At 41.6% G+C, this 27,376-nt stretch overlaps 1 protein-coding gene across 4 annotated transcripts in view; it reads left to right on the forward strand.

Annotated features, from left to right (window-relative positions):
* Nucleotides 1-27,376, forward strand: part of arhgef4 (Rho guanine nucleotide exchange factor (GEF) 4) — a 128,230-nt gene that overhangs the window by 94,499 nt on the left and 6,355 nt on the right. For 3 of the 4 annotated variants that reach the window (XM_068709630.1, XM_068709629.1, XM_068709631.1), the window contains 8 exons: nucleotides 12,070-12,249; nucleotides 12,818-13,018; nucleotides 13,336-13,515; nucleotides 17,849-18,081; nucleotides 18,913-19,042; nucleotides 19,225-19,356; nucleotides 20,907-21,150; nucleotides 21,688-21,765. In XM_068709630.1, coding sequence (XP_068565731.1) covers nucleotides 12,070-12,249; nucleotides 12,818-13,018; nucleotides 13,336-13,515; nucleotides 17,849-18,081; nucleotides 18,913-19,042; nucleotides 19,225-19,356; nucleotides 20,907-21,150; nucleotides 21,688-21,765 — 1,378 coding nt within the window. Of the gene's footprint in view, nucleotides 1-736; nucleotides 1,895-12,069; nucleotides 12,250-12,817; nucleotides 13,019-13,335; nucleotides 13,516-17,848; nucleotides 18,082-18,912; nucleotides 19,043-19,224; nucleotides 19,357-20,906; nucleotides 21,151-21,687; nucleotides 21,766-27,376 lie in introns of those variants that run through there. The other variant, XM_068709632.1, reaches the window with a different exon arrangement.

Consider the following 27,376-nt stretch of genomic DNA (forward strand, 5'->3'; position numbering starts at 1 on the left):
GGTGTCAAGATTACAACCTGTCTCTCAATCTCTTCGATGACAAGACAGAGATGGCCTCAGGAAGGCCCACGCTGCCCACCTCCCTCTTCTCATGAGCAGATGGAGCAAGTCAGGAGTAGCAAGTTTTTTGGTGTGCAGACTGCTGATGACCTCAACTGGTAATGCAACTGCACCCCTCTCACTAAGAAGGCACAACAGTGTCTCCAACACCTCCACCATATGAGTCCATCATTGGGACCTCTCTCCACTCCACAGACCATGGTACGGAGTGTGGCTGCAGAGGTGCCGGTTCACCTCCTGGGCACTGAACCACTACCTTCTGCTGCAGCACATTGTTTGTATACTGTACTGCACCGTACACAGATGGATGGAAATAAAGCCTCACCTATCTATACCTGTTTCTGTAATTCATATTTATTTGTTTCTTTCTTTCTTTTGTGTCTGCGATCAAATTTGATATCAATCTGTTATTTTCTAGATCAGTTGAAATGTACGGTATATGTGAATGCAGCAAATAGCACTCAACCTTAAACCACTGCATATGTTACAAATACACATATACACACTATTTCCCTTGAGATCCATCCATTATTCTGCATGGCCTCCACCGTACCTCTCCCTCTGTCCCTCGCAACCCAACACCCAACCCCCCACCCACACAGGGGTTGCTAGGGCCCTGCCTCAACTACTCTGGTATCCAGGATACGTTGAACACACTCTGCATCCTGATTGGCTACCAGCTAGGCAAGGGTGGGCACACAGAAAAGGAAGGAAAGGAAGGGGAAAAAAAGAAAAGAGGGTGCTCCTGGTTGTTAGATGGATGGCTGAGGCCACACAGCTCCAGGCAGAGCACCAAGCTCCATTTTAGCAGGAATTCTTAACGGAGAGAAAACGTGGGCTGAGACGGAGGGATAGAAGAGGACAAAAGAACCAGAGGAAGAACAAATGACCAGTTGGATTAAGAGGTAGAGACATCTGAGCAAATGTAGGCTAGAGAGAGAGAAGAACGAGCCGGAAAAACAAAGGGACGGACGGATAAAAAGAAGAGGGAGGGAAAGACGAGGAGGCATGAGCACGAGCCAGAGAGATGCAGCATCCTGTCCTCCGTCTTTTATCCTGACAGCCGACCGAGAGATAGAGAAGAGGAGGCAATAGAAGGTAGAAAGAGAGGGGAGGTGCCTGTTCCTAAAAGAGGAGAAAGGGAGTAAAGGAGGACAGGGGTGTTGGGGAGGGGGGCTGGGGTGCTCAGCACGTAGGCTAACACACAAGTAGCTTCACTGCGTGCAGATTCACACACACGCTGACCCAGCCTCCACTGGCAGGCCGGGGCGACGCTGGGCATCGGCAAGGTGGCAGGAGAAGCAGAGGAGGCGACCGCCGGAGCAGAGCGGAGGAGGAGAGCGGCACCAGAGGACGGCGACGAAGATAGTCGAGGAGGAGGACAAGGTGACGCGGTGTGGTGTGGAGGCTCGGCGCTGAGGGAGAGACGACGGGGGAGGGGCAGCGGTGCTGAGGAGGAGGAAGAGGAGGAAGCCACGGGACTGATGGCTCGCGGCAGCGGCTCAGGGAGGTGGAGCAGGCAGAGGTTGGGATTCTTTAGCACCATGCTGCGCTGCAACCTCCCCCCAGAGACACAGAAGGTGGTGGTATTCCTCATCATGATGCTGCTCATCATCATCAATGTGGTGCTGATGTTCCTGCTGGCCTTCCAGTAGAGCACACACACACACAGACCAACACCCTCTCACACAAACACACACATACACACACACATCCATTCTGGATGGAAGAAAAGACCAGATAAACTGATACAGAGAGGGACCGAGGAGGAGAGGAGGACAAAGCAGGGCTGCTGGGATTGATGGGTGTCCAACATGGCAGAAGCAGAACACAGGTACAACCCGGAGGAGAGGGAAGATCATTTTGTGTGAGAATGGATGGATTTTGTGTCATCAGAAACATGAACATGTAAACGAGACGGTTTGCTGTATATGAGAGATGGACCCTGTACAGGGTGCGTTCATCACTTTTTTTTTTCTCATACCTCTACTAATAAGTATTAATGCAGATGGTTTGATTTGTCCGGTCTTTGTGTTCAGTCTGCAGTCTATCTTTTACTATTTCTCAACAAATTCCATGAATCAACAATACTGTCTGACTTCCCTACCCTGTCTCTGGCTCTTATGCCCAAACCCATTGGTTCTTACTAGTTACGTAAATATTTCAAAACCTCTCACGAAGATTTAGTTTAATTTAAGAATAAAGCTCAGCAATTTCCTTAGACAGCTGGACAATGTAGTTTTAAACTAACATCACTCAAACTGCAGGAAATAGTACATTTGTTGGGGACTATTTTCAGCAGCAGGAAGAATGTTGAACTTTGATACACACACGATACTTTTATCATCGTTGTAGGTTCTGCACATGGAATTTGTTGACTGACAGTAACAGACTGAGAAATACAGAATATTGCCAACCTTACCATAACCATAAACATACGACTTGGCAGTTTCAACAAAACTGAATAGACAGGGTTGGTTTGAACTGATCACTAATTTAATGCCATATATTAAAATATGATATCAATATAATATATTTAAAATATCAACCTTATTATTATTGTTTTGACATGACTGCATTTACCATTTTAGCCACCATAGTACCCCCCCCTCCCCCATATTTTATTATCAACTGGCATTAATTTGTTTGTGTACTATCTTTCCTCTTGAGGTTTTACAGTATTGCAGTACTACTTGTTATACTTGCTGTTGTACTTGCTACTTTACACTAGCCACTGAGAATTCTTGATCTAGTGTCCCAGTGTTCTGTATTTTCATGTAACATTCACTAAAACCTCACACCTCTGACACAGGTATTTGTTGTTGTCAATGAATTTTCCAAGATTACATGTAGGTAATGTAGCAACAGGTCTGACAGTTTAGTTAAATCAGGGCTCTAACATTTTTGTGGGGCCAGTCTCCAGGTGTTCTCACAGTGGGCTGCTTTAACACTTGGTAGATAAAACATTGATTTCTACTACGTGACTCGTCTTTCCCTCTCTTCTCTCTCACACCTGTCGTAATGCTCCACATGTTCAGTTTACAGTAGTAATGTCACTGGAGATGGTATTACTGTAGAACAAGAAGCAGTCACGTTAAAATCCAAAACAATATTAATCACCCACCGCTCTTAAAATTGTCTGTGCTCCAGGTCAACCCTTTTTATAGGATGACAAGACGCAGCTTGTTAAATGTGAAATAAAGAGGCAATTTGTATGTTCTGTAGCCTTGGTACAAAATTACGTGATTATTAAAAAGCAAATGTTGGGGGGGCCTTTAGCCAAAACTGAAGCCTAAGCTGCTAGAGAAAAGTGAATATTGAATTACGATTCAATAGATGGCCTGAAATATGTTCATGTTACTCTGTGCATCTGTAACATTCAGCAGATAAGCTATTGCTATCTCACAACTGTGTTTCTGTGTCTTTGTTTTGGACTCTCTTAGTGTTAAGAAATCACTTAGTGCAGCTTTAAAAAACTGATGAAAATGTATAAATTTACTTTCTTTCCTTTGGTAATTGACTGCAGGGGAAACACCACTGTGCTACATATTGTGTCGCTCTTCACCCCTACCCTGTCAACACATTGTCACTCCAACACGTTCTAATATTACCGCACCTTAGTCAATGCTCCTATACTTTAAGCTATGATGCTCTACGTTAAAAAAAAATTCTGTCTTCTAAGGTTAGGTTTAGGCAACAACTAGGTTTACGAGTGTGGCTGATGTAAACTGGACTGACTAAAGCTTTGTTGATACTCGTGCATGGCGCTGTAGCACGAGCCTCCGCAGACAGTGAGCAAGCTCTGAGCATGAACGGAGGCGTTTATACTCTATGGGCTGTGCGCTGCAATATTCTCTGAAACTTCAGAGGACGTACAAACAAAATAAACTGTAAGGAATCAAAAAGACAACGAGTGTAACTCATAGATATGTCCAGAGACTGTAGGTGTAACCGGCAAAAAGCCATAAACCAACCTCTACAATGACGAGGAGGGATTATAATTATCTATAAACTCATATCTCATATTCATGGACTACTTTATTATAAAGAAAACAAAAATTGAATATCCTGTAAACAATTTGATTTGGCTGTAAAATATTTATTGAAATGAAGATTTTTAAGACCTCCTGATTCTAAACCATCTCAAAAAGAATTAGCCTTCTTTGTATAATCCCTAGACATCTAAATAGTGTTTTTATCAACAAACTATTTGGGACAGTCACCTGATCGTGTGCACCGTAATTACTACTCAATTTATCATCAATTACTTGTTGTGACGACAGTATTAACCACTACACCACATGACTAGTGAGTGTGACACACAAGTTAATGTTTACTTCTAGTTTGGTACAGGACACAAGCAGTGTTTGACCCATCTAACACTTTCCCACCCCTGTGTGAACAATCTCGCACTTTATACGACATCAATTGCTTTCGTGTAATCAGGGCGCATGTGTTTGTACATGTACGTGTTTGTACTGTAGATGGTGGCAAGCCCGGTGCGTCGCATACACACACTAAAGAGTGCCTCTGTTGCAGTATTTGACGCATTGAGAATGACAACAGGTTGACCCAGATCTTTTTGAGGGCATCACTTGAATTTACATGACTAAGATGTGAACTAAACCCAACCTCTTTGGTTTGACCCTGAAAAAGAACCAATATCCAGTTGGGACCCCTCATCATAAGATGTAAGTCTGTGAGCTGTGAGAAGTTCAACCGGAGTGTCTTTTCCCTCTCAGATTGTTTCACTTTAATACAATGACTGGCCTTACAAGGTGAAATCACTTAAAAGACTCAATAAAAGCTAGCTATTTGTATTGTTGTGAAATAAAACATATTTTATTTTCACAGGTAACATTCAGGACTGATGTGTTTATGTAGATGTGCCCAGAAACAGCTACCCTTGAGCCCATCATCCAGACGAGACCTGACCCACACTCAGCTGCACACATTAGGATCAGGGGGCACAGCTGCTTGTGTACGTGTGTGTCTGTGTGTCTGTGGGTGTATTAGCCATTGCTGTTTACGATAGTGACACTTGTGCTCTATGAGCACTGTCATGATGCTTGACCTGTTTACAACAAACTGTAAGCAGCTGTCTACTATCACAACATTTAATGAGAAGATTGTGTTCTGCCATGTCGTCAAAGAGGATTCTAGAGAGAAGGGCAGCAGAGAGGCAAGATGATGTGGGTGTGTTGCCTAGCAACAGCCATATCGTCTGTTTTCCTCATCGCCATGATGGATCAGTGGAGCTACAGTAAAAGCCAGATAGCAGACAGGAAAGTGAAATGTCTTTAACAACACTAGTGAGAGTGTGTGAAAAACGTCCAGACTCTCCAGCCTGCTGAGAGGAGGGGTGGTGGGCTGATGTGGTTTAGCAGGATATCTGTTGTCTCTGCAGGAATGAGAGGCTGAGCACCATAACGGATGGTTTCTGTAGAGTATGGGCCATGTTGATGCAGTGAACCTGGCAGTGTGTACGAGGCGGTGTGAAATATGACCACTGCAGTGTCTTCATCATTAACACTGGCTCTGTCTCCTTCTGGTCCTTCTTTGCGTCCTCGTCCTCTGTCTCTTATACTTCCTCTTCTGTATCTCTGTCTGTCTACTTTCACGTTAGCTTCTCATTGATTTTTTTCATTCTGCACCATGAGACCCTTTATCATAGCTTAAAGATGAAGTTTAAAGGGGCCTGCCCTTAAACCATTCTTTACTGGGTCCCACACCCATATTTGATACTAATTCCATAGAGTGCACACTATGCACCAATGTTGAAAGTGCCTTATTTTGGCAGTTAATGGGCTAAGTGAGTTTTTTTACTTAAAACTATGCCATTTCCCATATTTTTGGACCGTTATTATTATTATTATTATATACAGCTTAATACAGCTTATTATTATATACAGCTTAAATACAAAAACTTTCTATCATTGAATAATTATTTTGATTATTACACATTTCCTTCCTTCCTATGAACATTTAATTCTTCTGGCAATGTTTGCCCTGTAAAATTAAGGAAGCGTGGCTGAACACACGCTACCTCACCACCGCCGGTTTAGCTGGTGGTACTCCGAGCCGAATCCCCATGCAGACTCCCTCTTCGTAATCCACAGAAAGTTCCTGTCTGGTCCGTTGCTGAGCGGTCCACTAAACACCAACGGCTTCCCCTGTCGGCACGCACCTTCTCCTCTCGCGTCACTTCCCCCGGTCCCCACCCCATTATACAAACCAGGACAACTAAAATAATAACAATAACAGACCCTATTTGTATCCTGTGTTAATCATTACAGGCAACTAATAACATTCATAAATACAGCACTTTTAAATATGTGAAGGAAAATAACCCATAGGTTCACCATTCACAATTGCCATACTCAAAGGCAGACTTTTGTGATCATTACAAGTGGTCGGAATGCAGAGTTAATTTCTCAGAGCCGACAAAACTCTTCTACAGTCACAGAGGCCATTATACGATGGAGTGGAACTGGCCTTGATGATACAACTGACCTGAGTGTAAGATTGGTTGAGTGCCCTTTTAATAGTGTCCTTAAGGTCCCTATGGGTGGTTCGAAACACATATTTGATGGAAGCAATTTTGCAAGTCGTGTTTAGGTTCACTACATGCATCCAGACTGAAACATCTGGACATCCATCTTCCCAAGTATGAATGATGACTGTGGTGGTCCTTTGGCTTTTCATCCAGCACCCCATGAGGTCTACGTTGTGGCTATTTAGTGATATGTCTTACAAACTATTGGAGAGATTGTCCTGATATTTGGTTCAGACAGTCAGGATGAATCGTAATAACTTGGTAATCCCTGGACTTTTCATCAGATCAAAATTTTTGCTTGTCAAATACTTTACTTAGAAAACATTCCCATCAGTCTCAGCTATTTATTTTCATAGCATATTTCATTTAATCAAGATGGCGCCTTGCCAGTAGCAGCCTGTTGCAGCAGCTCCCTGTGTATGCGTTTTCATTTTTTGTCTTTTTTTCACTTTTTTCCTCTCTTCTGTTTTGTTTTTTCTTTAACGTTTTGTTTAATTGACGGTCAGGCAATGGACCGTAACTTTTTTTCAACTTTTATAGTGGCTTTTCTGTTATTTTGTTCCCCTCCTTGTAACGGACAGCCACCCACAATGGACTGGGGGCATTGTTTACTCTCGTGATCAGCTGATTGCGCTGAGTGAACCGGTGCTGCTGCCTGGTGCGAGGCCTGAAATCCCGGAGGAACTGCGGAGGAGACGTCGGGGTTGCAGAGCTGGCGCTAAGCTGAAAGCGAAGAGGAGGAAGTATAAACCTTCGGTACCAGCGATTCTAATGGGGGAACGTGAGGTCCTTGGCCAATGAGACGGATGAACTTGTTGCACTTGTAAAGTCCCAGAGGGAGTACATGCAGCATCATGTGTTTCACCGAGACATGGCTGCACTCGCATTTCCCGGACCACAGTGTGACCCTACCCGGCTTCAGGACTGTGTACGTTCCTCCATCAGCTGATGCGGAGGAAGCAGTGGACACCATCCACTCCACTGTGTCTATCAACATCCTGGTGCATTTTTGGCAATTACTGGAGACTTTAACCACACCACACTTGATAAAGCTCTTCCAACTTTTCACCAGTATGTTAACTGCCCCATATGGAACAAAAACACTCTGGACCCACTGTATGCTAATGCCATGGATGCATACAGTGCTACTGCCCTTCCCCCCCTTGGTAGGTCCGACCACAACTTGGTCCTGTTAACCCCAAAGTATGTTCCTCTTGTGCAGAGGCAGCCTGTGACCACCAGGACTGTGAGGAGGTGGACACAGGAGGCTAAAGACGCCCTACAGGACTGCTTTGAGTCCATGGACTGGGATGTGCTGTGTGGACCACATGAGGAGGACATCAACAGTATGACGGACTGCATCACAGAATATAATAAATTCTGTGAACACACCACCATACCATCCCTGACAGTACACTGCTTCCCCAACAACAAGCCATGGATCACCAGTGACCTGAAAGTTCTTCTTAATAAGAAGAAAGGAGCCTTCAGGTCTGGGGACAGGGACGAGCTCAGGAGAGTACAGCGCGACCTGAAGGAGAAGCTCAGGGAGTGCAAGGACTCCTGCAGGAGGAAGCTGGAGGCCAAACTCCAGGAGAACAATGTGAGGGAGGTGTGGACCGGGATGAAGCAGATAACTGGCTTCAAGGTTGGAGGGAGACAACCAGTGGGCTCCCTGGAGAGGGTCAATGAGCTAAACCAGGGGTGCCCAATACGTCGATTGCGATCGACCAGTCGAGGTAGTCGGATTTAGTGCGGGTAGATTGCATGCCATTCAAAAAAAATTAGATGTCCTCATGGTATTTGCCACTTGATTGACGTACATGGCAGCCAGTCTGAGATCATGTCTTTTCTAACACACGGGTCACCACGTATGCGCGGTCAACAGCGAGCTAATTAGTTAGCCTCCCAATTTATTTCTACTACAGAAGCTAAAGCTGCAGCGCCGTAATTTGGAGAACTTCCAAAACCTTGTGTCAGAGCTGGAGACGCAGCAGAAGGGGTGTGCGCAACTTGACAGTGTGCGCTACACAGAGCAGATTGACAAGTGTCTGCCAGAGTTTGACAAACGCTTTTAAGACTTTGCTTTAATCAAGCCAGTCGCTACATTTATGTGCTGCACATTTCGGGAAGATATTGAGGTGATTCAAAAATTACAACGCTGTTTCACCTGAACTCGTCTGGAGTGGAGGATGAGATTTTGATACTACTGGCTGACATTCAACTGAAGTCAAGGGCTCATGGACAGTTTTGGAACTTACTCACAGAGGAAAAGTACCCAAACATGAGGAAATGTGCTACCTTCTTGACTGCATTATTTGGCTCTACTTATTTATCTGAGTCAGCCTTTTCCCACATAATGAATATTAAGTCCAAACACCGTTCCACCATGACTGATGATCATTTGAAGTCTGCTTGAGGCTGGCTACCAGCAGCTACTGTTTGTACTATGCAACCCTGGTTGATTCCATTCAGTGCAAGTCATCAGAGTAAGGTATGACCAAAAATGTACAGAATTGTATTGTGCCATAAGGATTCATGGAGTTATGCAAGGTACGCCAACATATATTGTAAATATAAAGTATACTCAGTATATATATATATATATATATATATATATATATATATATATATATATATATATATATATATATATATATATATATATATATAACATTTTGAATGTAGGTAGATCATTTTGACTTGGTCATTTTAAAAGTAGCTCGCAAGCCGGAAAAGTGTGGGCACCCCTGAGCTAAACAGTTTATTCAACAGGTTTAGTTCACAGCCCTCATCCGTCTCCTCCACAAAACACACCTCACAAACACCTCTGCTGCCTCCCCGCCTCCCCCCTCTGTCCCCACTGATGAGCTGCATGGACACAGAGCCCTCAACATCAAAGGGCTTTTCCACCAATGACGCCATGATCAACCTCCCCCTCTTTCTGTGACGACTGCCCAGGTTAGGAGACAGCTGGAGAGACTCCACCAATGCAAGGCTGCAGAACCTGACGGCATCAGCCCCAGGGTCCTGAAGACCTGTGCCTTCCAGCTGTCTGACTTCTTGCAACACCTCTTCAACCTGAGCCTGAAGTCCCGGTGCTGTGGAAGACATTGTGCCTTGTTCCTGATCCAAAGAAGATGACTCCATCTGGCCTCAATGACTCAATCGGTTGCCCTCACATCTCATGTGATGAAGGTGCTGGAGAGGTTGGTCTTGGTCCATCTCCGACCGCAGGTGAAATCCTCACTGGACCCTCTGCAATTTGCATACCAGCCTGATGTGGGAGTGGATGACGCCATCATCTACTTGCTGCAACAAGCTCAGTCGCACCTGGACGGAACCGATGGCTCTGTGAGAATCACTTTTTTTGATTTCTCCAGTGCATTCAACACCATCCAACCACTGCTGCTGAGTAAGAAACTGCAGGTGGTGGGGGTAGACATGTCCACCATCTCACTGACTATCTCACAGGCAGAACACAGTTTGTCCGACTGGGCCGTGTGCTGTCTGATAATAATAATAATAATAATAATAATAATAATAATAATAATAATAACTTTATTTATATAACACCTTTAAAAACAGAATTTAGAAAGTGCTTTGACAGACAAAGCAGCAAAAGCAAGGCAATAATAACAATAACAGAAAGCTCAGTGAGACAGTCAATACGATAAAAGGACTGTACTTCTCCGTAGTCTGCTGGGGGAGTAGCATTGGAGCCGGAGACAACAACAGACTTAACAAACTGGTTAAGAAGGCTCCATCATTGGCTGCTGTTAAAGGGTCTCAACTCTCTCTCTTAGACAAAGGGAGGCCGCATGCCTCCTACTGCTTCATCTTTTGTCAGCAGAGCAGGGCCAAAAAATCAGCTGGTCCAAGATAAAATCAAATCAAAAGATATTTAATAACAAACAGAAGCTATACAATTACAAACTGAAGTACACTATCGATAGACTATGTTCCACAGATCAGAGTTAACGCTCCCCTATCCAACAGGCCAGCTGCCTAATTTTCTGTAAGATGGCCAGCAACGAGAACTGAAGAGAAATCCTCGGTAACAATGTCTTATACTTTAAAGTCCCCGCCTGAAACTTAAAAGTCCATTATCAGCTTTGTGATTGGCTGAAATCCAATACGCTTCCCCTTGGCCTATGGCCCATTGTCCTGTGGTCATCTTCCTTTGGCCAGCAGGTACCCTTCCCCCGCTGGCTCACACCTTTTCACATTCCTGAAGCCGGCCTCTTCAAATTTATCACCATGTGGTCGCTTACAAATCTGAAAAGCCTATCTCAAAAAGGTTCCTGTCTCTCCCTCGCGGCTCAACACTATACCTTTAGTTTAATATATTCAATGGTTATGCTTTTATGGTTTAACACTTCTACAATTAAACTTATATAATATAATAATATATACTATATACATTTATATAATACCTTTGGCTTAAAACTTATAAATAAACATTGACATTGACAATTGCTATTAAACATACTAGGAGTGCTTTCTAAACTTAAATTCTTCACACTGCAAACTGGACACAAATGTGGTGGAGAGGAGGACACTGAAGAAACTATTATCCATATTGGATAACCCGGACCACCCTCACCAACACCTACTGCAGGGACAGCGGAGCACTTTCTCCAACAGACTGTTCCAGCTCCGCTGTCACAAGGACAGATATAGGAGAACATTCCTGCCCACTGCAATAAGACTTTACAATAAATCACCTCTGGCCAGATCATTCACACAAATATAATACCGTAACTCTGTTGGTTGTTTGTTTGGTTTGGTTAAATCTTTGCACTATTGTTTAGTTGTTTTAATATTATTCTATTTTATTGTATATATTGTGTATTTTTATATTTTATATTCTTATTCTGTTATTTGTATTGCTTTGCTTTAAATTTCCCCTGTACCTATAAATGCTGCTATAGCAAAAAATGTCCCCTTGCGGGATTAATAAAGTATCTATCTATCTATCTATCTATCTATCTATCTATCTATCTATCTATCTATCTATCTATCTATCTATCTATCTATACTTTGTGTTTAGTGCTAACTAGGAAATGTTAGCATCCAAACACAATAAACTAAGTTGGTGAAGGTGGTAAATATTATGGCTTCACCATAACATCAGCACGTAAGCCTTCTGACTTAAGCATTATTGAGTGTATGTTCCCTGATTTAAATTCATGCCAATGTGCTCCTAGAGGTCAGATGTCAGAGCAGCGCAATGAACAGTCTCACCTCCCTTCACATACTTTGTCAAACTGTGGGAAATAATGGCAGAAGAAGATAACTGGTTAAACTGAGAAGCATTGAACCCTGTGTTACACTGAAATTGTTTTATGTTATCTCATCATTTTCGTGGCTGGTTGTTGACCCTTGATATTCATGGTTTGACTTAAAGTGCCCCTGTTGTAGCCATGACCCTTCTGGTGCTTCCTCTGCAGCTGATCAGTGATGGCAGCGTGGTGTATGCTGAGGCCCTCTGGGACCATGTCACCATGGACGACCAGGAGCTGGGCTTCAAGGCCGGTGATGTCATCGAAGTAGTGGATGCCACTAACAAGGAGTGGTGGTGGGGTCGCATTATGGACAGCGAGGGCTGGTTCCCTGCCAGCTTTGTACGGGTGAGACAAACTGACTTGCACTGTTTGATTAATGACTGCAGCTGCTGCAATACTGACAGTATTTTCAATGGATCCTCAGTAAGACTTGGCCCATGAAAAGCATGTTATGTTATCACAAATGGGTCCACAAGTCATCAATAACAACTTTAAAGATTTTAGGCTAATCAAAATGGTTAGAATAATAATAATCAATCCCTTATTAGTCCCGCAGTGGGGAAATGTAGTCTCTGCATTTAACCCATCCCTAGTATATAGGGAGCAGTGGGCTGCTGAGAAGTGCCTGGGGAGCAGTCAGGGGTTTAGTGTCTTGCTCAAGGACACTTTGGGACAGCACACGTAGTAGCCAAGGATCGTACCACCGACCCTCTCTACCCCATGAGCCACAGTCGCCCCCTATTTGATCACTAGCACAACTGTAAACCAGAAGCTATCACAAAATTGGAATTGCAGTTCACATTCATGTGATTTTTGTGAAGAGAGAGTTGAAAATAAAAGAAATGCACAAGTAATTGCTGGGGGAAACCAAAAGTCTTCCTGGGTGTTTAATAGTTACTTGTGTCGTCCTCAGTTGCGTGTGAACCAGGATGAGCCCATGGAGGAGTATCTGGCCCACCTGGAGGAGGCTCAGGCTGGAGAGGAGAACCGGGCAGGTCTGGGCTTGTTGCTGGGACCTGGTTTACCCTGCAAAGAACAGATGAGGACCAACGTCATCAATGAGATCATGAGCACAGAGAGAGACTACATCAAGCACCTGAAGGACATCTGTGAGGTCTGGATTAGATCATGTTTAAACATGATGTAAAACAAGTCATTCATTGATACACTTATACACACATTTATACACTGTTACACACCAGCTTGAATTTACCCAACTGTTTGCCATCACCATGGAAAAATTATCTTTTCTGATTGGCTGTCAAGTCTCAGGTCTTGGTATGGGCTTACTAGCAGTGGAGCAAGCAGCTAATGTCTATATGGGTTATTGTGTATGTATTATGTGTGATTTCATGATGTATTTATTCATATGTTGTGTTTGGTGGTCCATGTCTGTTCAGCATGATCTGATCCTTTTCCTGTTTCCTTCAGGGTTACATCAAACAGTGCCGCAAGAGGACAGATATGTTCACTGAAGAGCAGCTTCGTACCATCTTTGGCAATATTGAAGAGATCTACCGATTCCATAAGAAGTTCCTGAAAGGCCTGGAGAAGAAATTCAACAAAGAGCAGCCACACCTCAGTGAGATCGGTTGCTGCTTCCTCGAACACGTAAGCTGAGTCAGAACCGGTCCCAGGTATAAGTATAGGCCAGGGGTCGGCAACCTTTACTGTCCAAAGAGCCATTTTGCCATATTTTCCTGGAGTTGCAAAAGCTATTTGATACCACACCGTATACAGTTTTATATATAGTTATATTATCTACACAAAAACTATAGTTTGTTGTATTTATGAAATTATAGAACAAGAATAAAGACAATTCTTGACATTTATTGCTATTTTACCTAATATAACAATATCAAACTCTTATGAAGAGGAGAAAAAAAAATACACTGGCATGTGTAGGCCTAAATTGAGGTCACTTAAACACAGAACTATGGCTTGAGTCCTCCCCATATTTGTGGAAAATAAATAAAATTACTTTGAAATAAATATAACATATAGCTGCAGAAGTGAAATAAACACAGAACAATGCAGGTCTATTTGGGTCCTCCCCATGTTTGTGGAAAATATATTAAATAAAAGTAGCCTACTTTGAAATAAATATAACATATAGCTGCAGCCTAATATCTTAAAAAGAGAAAACATAAAAAATAGGCCAGTTTGTATTTAAGTAAGACTAAAGTGCATTTCAGTGCACTGTCATCCTCTTCTTTTTTTCCCTCAACCACGTACAGCCATCAACCGTCGCACCTGAACATAAAAACACAACTACATCAGTTCAGGATCTAAAATAAATATTTTTTTCCAAAATAATAGCTTATTAAATGATAGTGTTCTCACCTGTTTAATGTGATTTTTGTTTCTCAACATCGCTGCAGAGTTTCTCTATATCAGAGCTGTAAGATGTGACTTTGAGCTTCATACAGGACTGCAGGCTGTCATCTGTGAGGCGGGAGCAATATTTAGATTTTATGTAGTTCATGCTTGAGAAAACCTGCTCGCATAAGTACATTGATCCAAAGATGGACAGGACTCCAAATGCATACTTCTAAATGTGCATGCAAGTGTCGGGAATGGCATTCCATGTTTCAAACACAAGTTTGTCAGGTTTGAGGAGGTTTTCAATATTCCCCCATTTGTGCTCTCGAGCGAGGATGGCCTTCTGACGGGCGACATCTTCAAGATCAGTTGTCAGGCTTTTGTACTTGGACGTGAGAGAGTGTGCCTCTCTGTACCTCTCTGGCAAACACTGTCATCTTGCGCTCAAATGCCAAAACATCCTCCAGCACCTGCAGAGCCGTGCCTCCCTTTTCCTGGAGACTTTTGTTCAGCGTGTTTAAGTGACTTGTCATATCTACCATGAAGTGCAACTTTTCCAGCCAATCTGGATCTCCCAGCTCAGGATAGGTGAGGACTTTGCTTTCCAGGAAGACAAGCAGCAAACCGTTTCAGCACCTCTCCCCTGGACAGCCACTGGACTTTGTTATGCAGCAGGAGATCTGAAGCTGTCCACTTCTTCCAACAACAAACAAAACTGTGGTGGTTTAACCCCTTTGCCATTATTTTGTTCACTATCTGAATAACAAGGTTCATCACCTCCATACATTCCGGGGGAAAAGTTTGAGCGCACAGTGCTTCCTGGTGTAAGATGCAGTGAAACTACAGCAGCTTTTGATCCAGTGACTTCTGAAGTAAAGTTGCAAATCCCTTCTGTGCTCCTTTCATACTGTGTGCCCCATCAGTATCTACTGACACCATGCAGTTTGTGTTTATTTCTTTAGCTTTTAAACAATTCATAACAGTCTCACAAATGTCCTCCCCCTGTGTTTGCCCTTTTACCGGTATTAATTCAATGATTTCTTCCTGCGGTCCATCAGAGTTCATATATCTGCATAACAGTGCTGTCTGCTCAATGTCGTTTACATCTCTTGACTCATCATAGGTGATTGAGAATGCTGGAACTGAATTGATGTTGTCAATTTGCTGACTGGTGATGTTTGTAGCCATTTTAATGGCCCTGTCCTTAACGGTCTTTGCAGAGAGAGGCATATCTCTGCAAATATCTGCTCAGATACTTAATGAGCGATTATTTCATGTATTCTCCATCTGTGAAGGGCTTTCCACGCTTTACTGTCTCATGAGCTGCCACAAAACTAGCAGCAGTAGTTGAGTTTGGAGACTTGATCCACTTCGTGAAAGTATATTTACTTAGCTCAGTTTGCTGCAGCAGTTGAGAAATCACACTTTTTCGCTCATCTCCAGCATGATACTTTTCAGCAAATGCTGTATGCTTGTTCTGGAAGTGTCTTTCAACATTGGATTTGTTTGTTGTTTGCTAATTTCTCGCCACATATCAAGCATTCAGGTAAGCCAGCATTGTTGGCAGTGAAAGCAAATGAATACGTCCACGCAGAATTTTTCACTATTTTCCTCCGTGACTTTTCTTTTTTTGGATTTATCCATTGATAGTTTACCGAGGGCGGGGGTCTGCAAACATGATTAGCAACCTGCAGGGAAAGGCGCCTGACAGCGACGAAATAGGATGTGACGCACATTTTAGTTGACAAAATATTAAGACTTGTTTTCAGTGACACAGTATCACCTCAAACTCCAAGATAAGAGGCGTTCCCTTTGAAAGATTGTCCAGTGTGCAAAAAATAATAATAAATAACCATTATTTATTTCCATGTTATTTTTTGTCAAAGCCTCAGGGAGCTGCAACAGAGGGGCTGAAGAGCCGCCGCGGGTTGCCGACCCATGGTATAGGCAAATGCTAGGGCCTCATCCATCCATGAAATCAGGGAAGAAATTCAGAAAGAAATCTGAATTTGTAACTTGTATTAACTACCTTTTACTATTATTAGATTAATACTAATAATAGTATTAATCTAGTAATAGTAAAACTACCTTTTACTAGATTAATACTTTATATATTATTTTGAAATATTTCAAAAAAGCCCACAATAACATAACTACGCAGTCCATTAAATAATAGGCCCTCTGGAGCCCAGGGAAGAAAAAGAAGAAGAGGAGAAAAAAGGTGAAAAAGAGAATGTGATGATTGAATAGTTTTATCTATTACATAGTAGTTACCGTTGCAGAGTGCAACTAGCATACTAGCATACAAAGTCTGATCTGCCTAGCTTGATCTCAAAGACAGTGTTACGTCCCTATTTCTTCTGGTCCAGAGGATGATTAGGGACCAACACAAAACAATCCAAATAATTCACAAACGAACCAACATGGAATTTAACCATAACTAATATTTATTTCACTCACATTCATTTTTCCACAAGTGAGTTTTAAACCAAGTGAGAGAGGATGGGACAGGTGTGGTCGTGCCAAACAATTGAAATCAATATAATCAAAACTAAGCCTGACTATCTACCTTTGAAACAAAACAAACAAAATGGCTTCTCTAAATGTACTCGACCAACACCAAATACAGATGGGGCACCGACCAATAAGCCTAGTGCATCTAGACACAGAAAATCAACTACGTGTTTGCCGATGTAAAGGGTACCCCAGACTCACCTACCCACAGAAAAATAAAGGTGCCATCTGGAACCGAAAATGGTTCTTCGGAGTGATGCCATAGAAGAACCATTTTTGGTTCCACAAAGAACCTTTCCGACCAGGGTTGTTATTTAAAGAACCCACAAAGGTGCCTCAAAGAACCTTCAAAAAATGGTTATTTGAAGCACCATTTCTGACAATAGATAAAATGGTTCTTTAGTAGGTGATGGTTCTTCGTGGAACCACACTGCCTTTTAAAGAACCATTTAAGAACCATTATTTTTCTGTGTACTGTCCGCAACCTCTCACCACAAACACTAACATGAAGTCCAACTCTCAGCATCGACAGAAAATAATATGAAGTGAAGACCAGCTGAACTCCTGAGTCTTCCTGCTTTTATCTTTGGCTCCCCCTCTGCCGATTGGCCAGCCTTGGGGTTGGTGCAACCCACCCAGCAGCACGACCGGCCCCCCACAGGTGGAACCCAATCACCTGATTGACACCTGTTAAGAACATGAGAGAGAGAGAAAGAACGAAGGGCAGGAGGGGATAAAACACAACCCGTAACAGACATGAAGCTAAGCAGTTTCTGTGTAAGTGCATGAACACTATGATTGGTGGTGGCATTGGCTGCAATGCAAACAGCACCAGCTAAAATCTTGCCCAGGTCACCAAATTGATTAGTGACCTGAGCTGAGTCCCTAACTCAGTCAGAACATTTTGATTAAAGGTTTCTGCGTAGTTCCACTTCACATTGCTTCATTATCACACCTTGTTCGCTTTGTTTTCCAAAACCATCAAACTAATATTTCAATAATTTATGAACAATTTTCTTACAGTAATGTGAGTGCATACCTTTTTACTCTGTCTACCAAATTATTGAACCTGCTTCTAACCCTTTATCTTGCTGTTCTTTATGTTTAGCAAACAGATTTCCAGATCTATTCAGAGTATTGCAACAACCACCCCAACGCTTGCGTCCAGCTCTCTAAGTTAGTGAAGGTCAACAAGTACGTGTTCTTCTTCGAAGCCTGCCGACTCCTCCAGAAGATGATCGACATTTCCTTGGATGGCTTCCTACTCACTCCAGTTCAGAAGATCTGCAAGTACCCGCTGCAGCTGGCTGAGTTGCTCAAATACACGAACCCACAGCACAGGTAACTCCAAACTCTTAATGTGTTCCTGCAGGGAAGGTTTTCAGGAGATCCATTAGTGCACTTGTGAATCACTGTTATTCATTCCTCTAGATAATCGCCAGCTCTCATTGATCAAAATGGACAGATGCATATCATGAGATGCATATGCATATGACAGATGAATGCATGTCATTGATCGATAACCATCTTATTTGACATTGGAAACAACAGTTTAACCCCAAAATCTTAAGTCAAGCTCGTTAACAAGCTATATTTGACCTTTTAACAAAGTATCTTGTGGCATCCCAGTACATGTTTGTCTTGCTTAAGATTCTGTTTTCACAAATTACGGCACCCTCATTAAAGCATGGAGCTGCTGGTATTTTATGTTTTCTTCCTGTCAACAAATTCCATGAAAACACCAAAAGTCTCTTAATACTTTTAGACTTCCCTACTCTGTCTGTGACTTTCTTCCTCCTGAGGATGTTAAAAATATATAGTTTCATTTTTTTAAAAGGATCAGTAATTTACTAAGACAGCTGCACACTGTAGTCTTCAGACTCTTACTTAAACAGGAGGAAATGGTGAATTTGTTGGGGACTATTTTCCATGGTGGATTAATCCACATTTGGTGCTCTAGTGAGTTTTAGTGGTAGCAAGACAGTGTGTGGGATTGATCAAAATAAACTACAGTGTGTGTGTGTGTGTGTGTGTGTTCATGGTGATGAAGGAACAACATTGCGACTCATTAATGTCTTTTTAATGGAACTCTATGGCACAGAGGAAAGAAGAGATATCAGGCTGTAATACACATACATAATACATGTCTGCATGTCACTCCCTGTACATTAGGGACTACAAAGATGTGGAGGCAGCCTTAAATGCCATGAAGAACGTGGCCAGGCTGATCAATGAGAGGAAACGGCGTCTTGAGAACATTGACAAGATCGCCCAGTGGCAGAGCTCCATCGAGGACTGGGAGGTCTGGCAAGAAGCATATTTGTTCTGAAATATTCGCTCACTTCATTCTAATACACCGGCAACAGGGATAGGTAGCAAGTAATAGCTATTTGTGTGTGTGTGTGTGTGTGTGTGTGTGTGTGTGTGTGTGTGTGTGTGTGTGTGTGCGTGTGCGTGTGTATTTGTGTGTTTCGACCCATGCAGGGAGAAGACGTCCTCAGCATGAGCTCTGATCTCATCTTTTCTGGAGAGTTGAGCAAGCTGTCCCAGCCTCAAGCTAAGAGTCAACAGAGAATGTTCTTCCTCTTTGATCATCAGATGGTCTACTGCAAAAAGGTGCCTCAGCATTTTGCACTACTTTATGCTGATGACAGTATGAGTATAGAATCATCCTAATGGGGAGGGAAAAGTGAACTTGTAGTATCTCTGACTGTGGATGATAATCATACTTAAATGACGCACTGACCTCTCAGGCTTCTCAGCTTTTGGTTGGGGCACTCCAAGGAGTCACAAGATTTATATGATAGGGAAAAAAAACATTTGAAATAAAACAAATGGAAGGTGGCCAACAGACTGAATTTTCAGTGTGTTTTATTTGTGCACCATTTTCCATTTGCACAGCTGTGTTGGTGTCATAAATTGGCATAGCTTCCTTGAAGTTAAATTAACTAAAATGGTGGAAAAAAATAGGTTGAAATACAAATAACCATAATGATATTAACTCTATGCATTGTAGTACACTTAAAATCCCTGTTCAATTCACAATATATGAATCTGTAGGCCACAGATTAAAAGTCTAAATAATTTTTGGAATACTAGATTTGCTTTTATTGAATACGTAGATCCTACATTATAAGCCTTCCACAGAATGTTTCCCCTCAATTTGCAAAACAAATGGTTGATATATTTTTGTATATTAGAAATACACAAAGTATCTCTTAAATATTAAGTCACTAGTCTACATTCACAAAAAGTGTAGTCCTTTATTTTTTATTGTAGCAGATTTTGAATACAGGAGAGGAAATTGTCCAAATATTAAAGTTTACTAAGTGCTCGTATCTGTGATGACATCAGTATTTGCCTATAAATAACATTCATTCACATGACAACATTAAAAAAGAGCCAAGTGGTGTGCTAAAATGTCTTTGTTTAAGTAGCAGTACTCAAATGTGCATGAGCATGTGCAGTTCTATAGGAACTGGAGAATATTTCTTCTTTGAAAGAAGAGCAAAGAACCCATTGAAGGCTTCATCCATTCAGCTGTAATTTTTAAAGGGCCTACTCTTTTCCAAACAGTTCCCTACAGCTTTTCAAATGCTTCTGTGTAACAAACCATCTGGTGCATCAGCTTAAAATTAACCCACTAAATTGCAAAAGTTAGCCTGCACCCCTCCCTCTCCGATTTCTGCCACTTTCTGTGCACTGTATATGTATTTGGTAGTAATTAGTAATAGTTAGAACTATCTATTAGTTTGAACTATTAGTTAGTGTATATTTCATTATTAAGGAAATATACACTAAAGTGAAGTGACATTTTAAAGACCTATGACTGGATTTGACTCAAGACTGTGTAAGCTGGGAACTTCTGGCCCTTAAGGGTCTTGTGGCCCAAGGATAGTTGACCATGACCATTACTACAAACAAGACATGTATTACTTGATTATTTCATCAAAATGAAAATATGTTGCCCAACTATTCTCCAGTACACCATGGTTTATTTGCCAACGATTTTATGCTATATTGACTTAACATGATCCCTCTCTTTGTTCAGACACACCATTTATCAATCAGTCAGCCATGTTGGCTCTTGTTGGTTTAGTGGATTACTTACTTCTTGTACTCTTCAAAAGGATTCTTGGCTAAATGTGGCATCTTTATCATTGCAGGACCTCCTGCGGAGGGATATGCTGTACTACAAGGGTCGGATGGACATGGACTACATAGAGGTGATAGACGTGGAGGATGGCAAGGAGAAGGACTTCAACATCAGCGTGAAAAACGCCTTGAAGCTGCGGGCGCTGGCTGGTGAAGAAATCCACCTCCTGTGTGCCAAGAAGCCAGAGCAGAAACAGCGCTGGCTGAGAGCCTTCGCTGACGAGAGGATCCAGGTCCAGCATGACCGTGAGACAGGTCAGATATTTGCATAGTAAACTCAAATAATAAATATTTCACAAACCTGTGATATTCTAGTTATATCCTTTCAGCCATGCTTCCTTTTCTACCATGGACAGTGATCTATGTACTTTACCTTACCCTCCTCACTTTGTGGTGCCTCAGGAAGGGTTGGGCTGCCAGCAGTAAATGGCTTTCATATGATGCTGACCAAAAGAATAGACAAGCAAAATGTCAGCCAGGCTTGTGTCTTGAGTTGTGCGGCTGCTTCACTGTGACACTATGAATTATGAGGAATGAATGTGTTGGACGTATGTTGAGTCCAGCACATTTCCATCCATTAAGTCCTTGTTGGCTTATATTGAGAATGTGGACAGTCTCTTTGGTTCACCTTTTGTGAACAAACAAAATGAAAGAATAACTTATTGAGAAAGCTTCATAGTGATACTAAGTTAAATCTACAAAGGGTGTTGTATGCTCTATAGATACAGTTGATACTGGGCTAAATAAATAAACCTGACTTTATAGTGATACTCTTTCTTTTTCTCCTTTCAGGATTTTCTCTTACAGAAGTCCAGAAAAAACAGGCTATGCTTAATGCCTGTAAAAGCCATCCAGCTGGGAAACCCAAAGGTATGCACCAAGCGTTCAGGGAATATAAAACCCCTTAGGTCACCTTAAGTCTCTGTGTAATATCAGTCTTAAGATGTTCTTCCTCTCTCCCATGGCTTGGACATGGGTCACCTCACTATGAATAATATATAAGCACTGATCTATAAACAGCCACACTTTTTACCTGTATTCTTCAAGCATTTCAAAATCACTTCTAGGAATCACAGTAAAGGTTTGAGTAGGGCTAAAAATAATCTTCCTTCTACAGAACAGGACAGCAGAGTTATTTATCAACAGTCCTGCAAACACTCTCTCAACAAGACAACAAATGATAACAAATGTCAGTGCTCCAATCGCTTCTATTTTGCTGTTCTCAAAAAATTAATCATCACCTTTCTTGATAGGCTTTTAATAGGCATTATTATGCAACTAGACAAAGTAAAAGCAATTGGCAACAATTACTGAATTAAAACACTATTTGTGTTAAGAGAAATTCAGAGCAGTTGTGTATGGATTTTGATATCACTCTGTTGGTATGACATTCCATCAACCCTAACATGAATGATGATGTAATTTCTCTCAGTGCCTACATTGTACATTGTGTGGATACATCATCTTCCTGGCTGTTTATTTGATTGGCAGTCAGATGTTTCTGGTAGTTTCTGAAAAGAAGATGCAGGACCAAACTCTCTGCTTCTATGTTAATGGACAGTTGATGCTTTTGCTTTTAATGCAAACTCAATCTGTCAATGATTACATGCTGTCACAATACATTCAGCATCATGCATTTCTACATCATTTCACAACACTAATGTTAAACTGACCACTCACTGTTCACTAACAGAAATATTGTTGTTATTCACTTCTTTTTCAGTTGCTTCTACTTTGCTGTTGTTTGGATCAGAGTTAAAAGAGTTGTTTTAAGAATAATCATTCCATCAAATTAAACAAAGATAAGTTGAGATAAGACAAGTTAATAAAAGTCATGATACAACAAGACACGATAAGACAAGACAAGATAACACAAGACAAGACAAAACACAAGAGAAGTAAAAACAAATAAGAATGTATCAAATAAGTTATACACAACAAAGACAATTTTACTTGACTTTATACAACTAGTATGAGCTTAGAAATCAAAATATGAACTATACAAGATCAAATAAATAATAATATTAGAAAATGCTCCCCTTTTCTAGTATGTGTTTGATGTGAAACATTAACTCAGGAAGTTTTGAGTTGTATTGATGGTATAACTTAAAGCTAGGACTGGCACTTGTCAAAACAAGACATAACAAGACAAGACACAACAAGATACGACAAGACACAAAAAGATACAATACAACAATACACAACAAGACATGACAAGCTACTACAAGACACAAAAAGATACAAGACATGCCAAGCTACTACAAGACACAAAAAGATACAAGACATGACAAGCTACTACAAGACACAAAAAGATACAAGACATGACAAGCTACTTCAAGACACAAAAAGATAGACACAACAAGAAAAGATACAACAAGACACAAAAAGGTACAAGACACGGCATGAAAGATACAACAAGACACGATAAGACAAGATAAGTCAATAAAGACACAAGACAAAACTAGATACGATGAGACCCAACAAGGTAAGGCAAGACATGACAAGACACAACAAGATACTACAAGACAAGATACTACAAGACACAACAAGATATATCACTGAAGACACGACAAGACAAGCTGCGATGAGACACAACAAGATACAACAAGACACACCAAGATACAAAAAGACATAATAAAATACGTCAATGAAGACACAAGACAAGATACGACAAGACACAACAAGATGTGATACCATCACAACAAGATACGTCAATGAAGACACAACAAGACAAGATATGACAAGACACAACAGGATAAGACCGGACCCAACAAGATAAAACAAGACATGACAAGACTAGACAAGATACGACAAGATACAACAAGATACAACAAAACACAACAAGATGCAATACCACACAACAATATACGTCAATGAAGACACAACGAGACAAGATACGACGAGGCACAACAAGATAAGACCAGACCCAACAAGATACGACAAGACATGACAAGACTAGGCAAGATAAGACGATACACGACAAGACACAACAAGACACAACAAGATACAACAATACACAACAAGATGCAATACCACACAACAAGACTAGACAAAATATGACAAGACACAACAAGATACTACAAGACAAGATACGACAAGACACAACAAGATAAGTCCGGACCCAACAAGATACGACAAGACATGACAAGACTAGACAAGATACGACAAGATACAACAAAACACAACAAGATGCGATACCTCACAACAAGATATGTCAATGAAGACACGAGACAAGATACGACAAGACACAACAAGATAAGACCAGACCCAACAAGATAAGACCAGACCCAACAAGATAAGACCAGACCCAACAAGATACGACAAGACATGACAAGACTAGGCAAGATACGACAAGATCCAACAAAACACAACAAGATGCGATAGCACACAACAAGATACGTCAATGAAGACACAACGAGACAAGATATGAGACACAACAAGATAAGACCATACCCAACAAGATATGACAAGACATGACAAGACTAGACAAGATACAACAAAACACTACAAGATGCGATACCGCACAACAAGATATGTCAATGAAGACACGAGACAAGATACGACAAGACACAACAAGATATGTCAATGAAGACACGAGACAAGATACGACAAGACACAACAAGATATGTCAATGAAGACATGAGACAAGATACGACAAGACACAACAAGATACTACAAGACAAGATACGACAAGACACAACAAGATAAGTCCGGACCCAACAAGATACGACAAGACATGACAAGACTAGACAAGATACGACAAGATACAACAAAACACAACAAGATGCGATACCGCACAACAAGATATGTCAATGAAGACACGAGACAAGATACGACAAGACACAACAAGATATGTCAATGAAGACACGAGACAAGATACGACAAGACACAACAAGATATGTCAATGAAGACATGAGACAAGATACGACAAGACACAACAAGATAAGACCAGACCCAACAAGATAAGACCAGACCCAACAAGATACGACAAGACATGACAAGACTAGGCAAGATACGACAAGATCCAACAAAACACAACAAGATGCGATAGCACACAACAAGATACGTCAATGAAGACACAACGAGACAAGATATGAGACACAACAAGATAAGACCATACCCAACAAGATACGACAAGACATGACAAGACTAGACAAGATACGACAAGACACAACAAGATACTACAAGAAAAGCTACGACAAGACACAACAAGACATAACAAGACACAATAAGACAAGATACAACAAGACACAAAAAGATACAATACATGACAAGACATGACAAGATACTACAAGACACGACAAGATATGTCAGTGAAGACACAACAAAATAAGATACGACAAGACAAGATACGACAAGACACAACAAGATACAACAAGACAAAACTAGATACGACAAGACAACAACATACTACAAGACATGACAAGACAAGATATGATAAGACACAACAAGATACGTCAATGAAGACACGACAAGACAAGATATGATAAGACACAACAAGATACATCAATGAAGACACGACAAGACAAGATATGATAAGACACAACAAGATATGTCAATGAAAACACAACAAGACAAGGCACGATGAGACACAACAAGATACGATAAGACATGACAAGACTAGACAAGATACGACAAGACACAACAAGATACTACAAGACAAGATACGACAAGACACAACAAGATATGTCAATGAAGACACAAGAAGACAAGCTATGTCGAGACACAAGATACGTCAATGAAACCAAGACACAACAAGATACGTCAATGAAGACACAACAAGATACTTCAATGAAGACAAGACATGACAAGATTTGACAAGACATAAGAAGATAAGATTCAACTAGACATGACAAGACACAACAAGACATGACACCTCAAGAAAAATAAGATATATATATACACAACTTGGCATACGACTGTGGCTGTGGCTCATCCTTCTATCAGAGGATCGTCCATTTATTATTTTAAATGTTTAATGTGAAACATCTCCAGAAAGTATTGGGTTTCATTGATGTTATAGCTTAAAGATGGGGTCGGCTAGTGTACATCAAAACAAGACAGGACAAGAAAAGATAGGAAAAGATACGACAAGATATGACAAGACAATACAATATACAACATGTCAAGACATGACAGGACAATATAGTTTAAGATAGGAAATTTAAGACTAATTATGTTTCTCCTATTTGACATTGAAGATGTTATCTGCTCACAAAGCCTTACCACATGTGGCCTGACTAGTTGAACTTCCTTTGACACTTAGGGAAAACAAGTGATTGCATGTTTAGGGGCCAAAGGGTCAGGGGGAAGTGTAATTTAGCTTCTGTCCTAATTGATAGTGATCATAAACCTGTAAGGGACAACAGCATTACTCAGTACTACTACTACTAAGTTACAACCATGGCTTCCTCTGTTACCAAGGGTGACCTTAGTGCGAGAACAGAGTGTTAAGTGAAGAACCAGATACCATTTACTTCTCTCCCCTGTATGATGTAAAGCCCATTTGTTATCTCATGTGAGGGGAACCTGTCATAGGCCGTCTTGTGCCTTGTGTGTGTCTATGTTTACAACTATATAACCCAGTGGCTTGGAGTTGAAACTCTGAGCAGTCTTGACACGTTACCTTGTATGTGTACAACCCTGACCCCTTCTTGCAAGACTAAATGTCCTGTGATAATGACTTTTACATCGGCTTCGAGTGAATTTCTCTAACAGATACATTAAGAAAAGCCTTATTTGATCTCCAGGTAGTAATTTCAGGTGTTGGCACTGAGAACAGATTACATTACATTATATTTCAGTCATTTAGCAGACGCTTTTGTCCAAAGTGACTTACAATAAGTGTATTGTAGGCAGCAGAGGGAAGTGGTCGGGCGGGGGTGTAGGGCTTGACCATGGCCCAGAGATAGGAAGGAGCTGTTCCTTTCACTGCCCTGTAGGCTAGCACCAGAGTCTTAAACTGGATGCGATCTCTTACAGGGAGCCAGTGTAGAGAACAGAGAAGGGAAGTTGTGTGGGAGAACTTGGGGCGATTGAACACCAGACAAGCTGCAGCTTTCTGGACAAGCTCCAGAGGTCTGATGGTCGACGTCGGGGCTCCGGCAAGTAGTGAGTTGCAGTAGTCCAGGCGGGAGATGACAAAAGCCTGGATGAGCACCTGCGCCGTCTCGTCAGTGAGGAAGGGGCGAATCCTCCTGATGTTGGAGAGCAGGAATCTGCAGGAGCGTGTAACCGATGCAATGTTTGCTGAGAACGAGTTGGTCGTCCAGGGTCACACCCAGATTCCTCGCAGTCTGAGTTGGCGTACCACGGTATCATCAATGGTGATGGACAGGTCTCGGTGTTGGCAACCCTTCCCTGGGAGGAACAGTAGCTCGGCTTTGTCCAGGTTGAGCTTGAGGTGGTGTGTCAGGTGGTGCATCCACTTCGAGATGGCAGCCAAGCACACAGCATCCTCTTGAGTGTCACCGGGGGGAAA

The sequence above is a fragment of the Cebidichthys violaceus genome, unplaced genomic scaffold (assembly GCF_023349555.1).
Source record: "Cebidichthys violaceus isolate CVI_PGR_0920_01 unplaced genomic scaffold, fCebVio1.0.p SCAF_15, whole genome shotgun sequence".
Classification (NCBI taxonomy): domain Eukaryota; kingdom Metazoa; phylum Chordata; class Actinopteri; order Perciformes; family Stichaeidae; genus Cebidichthys; species Cebidichthys violaceus.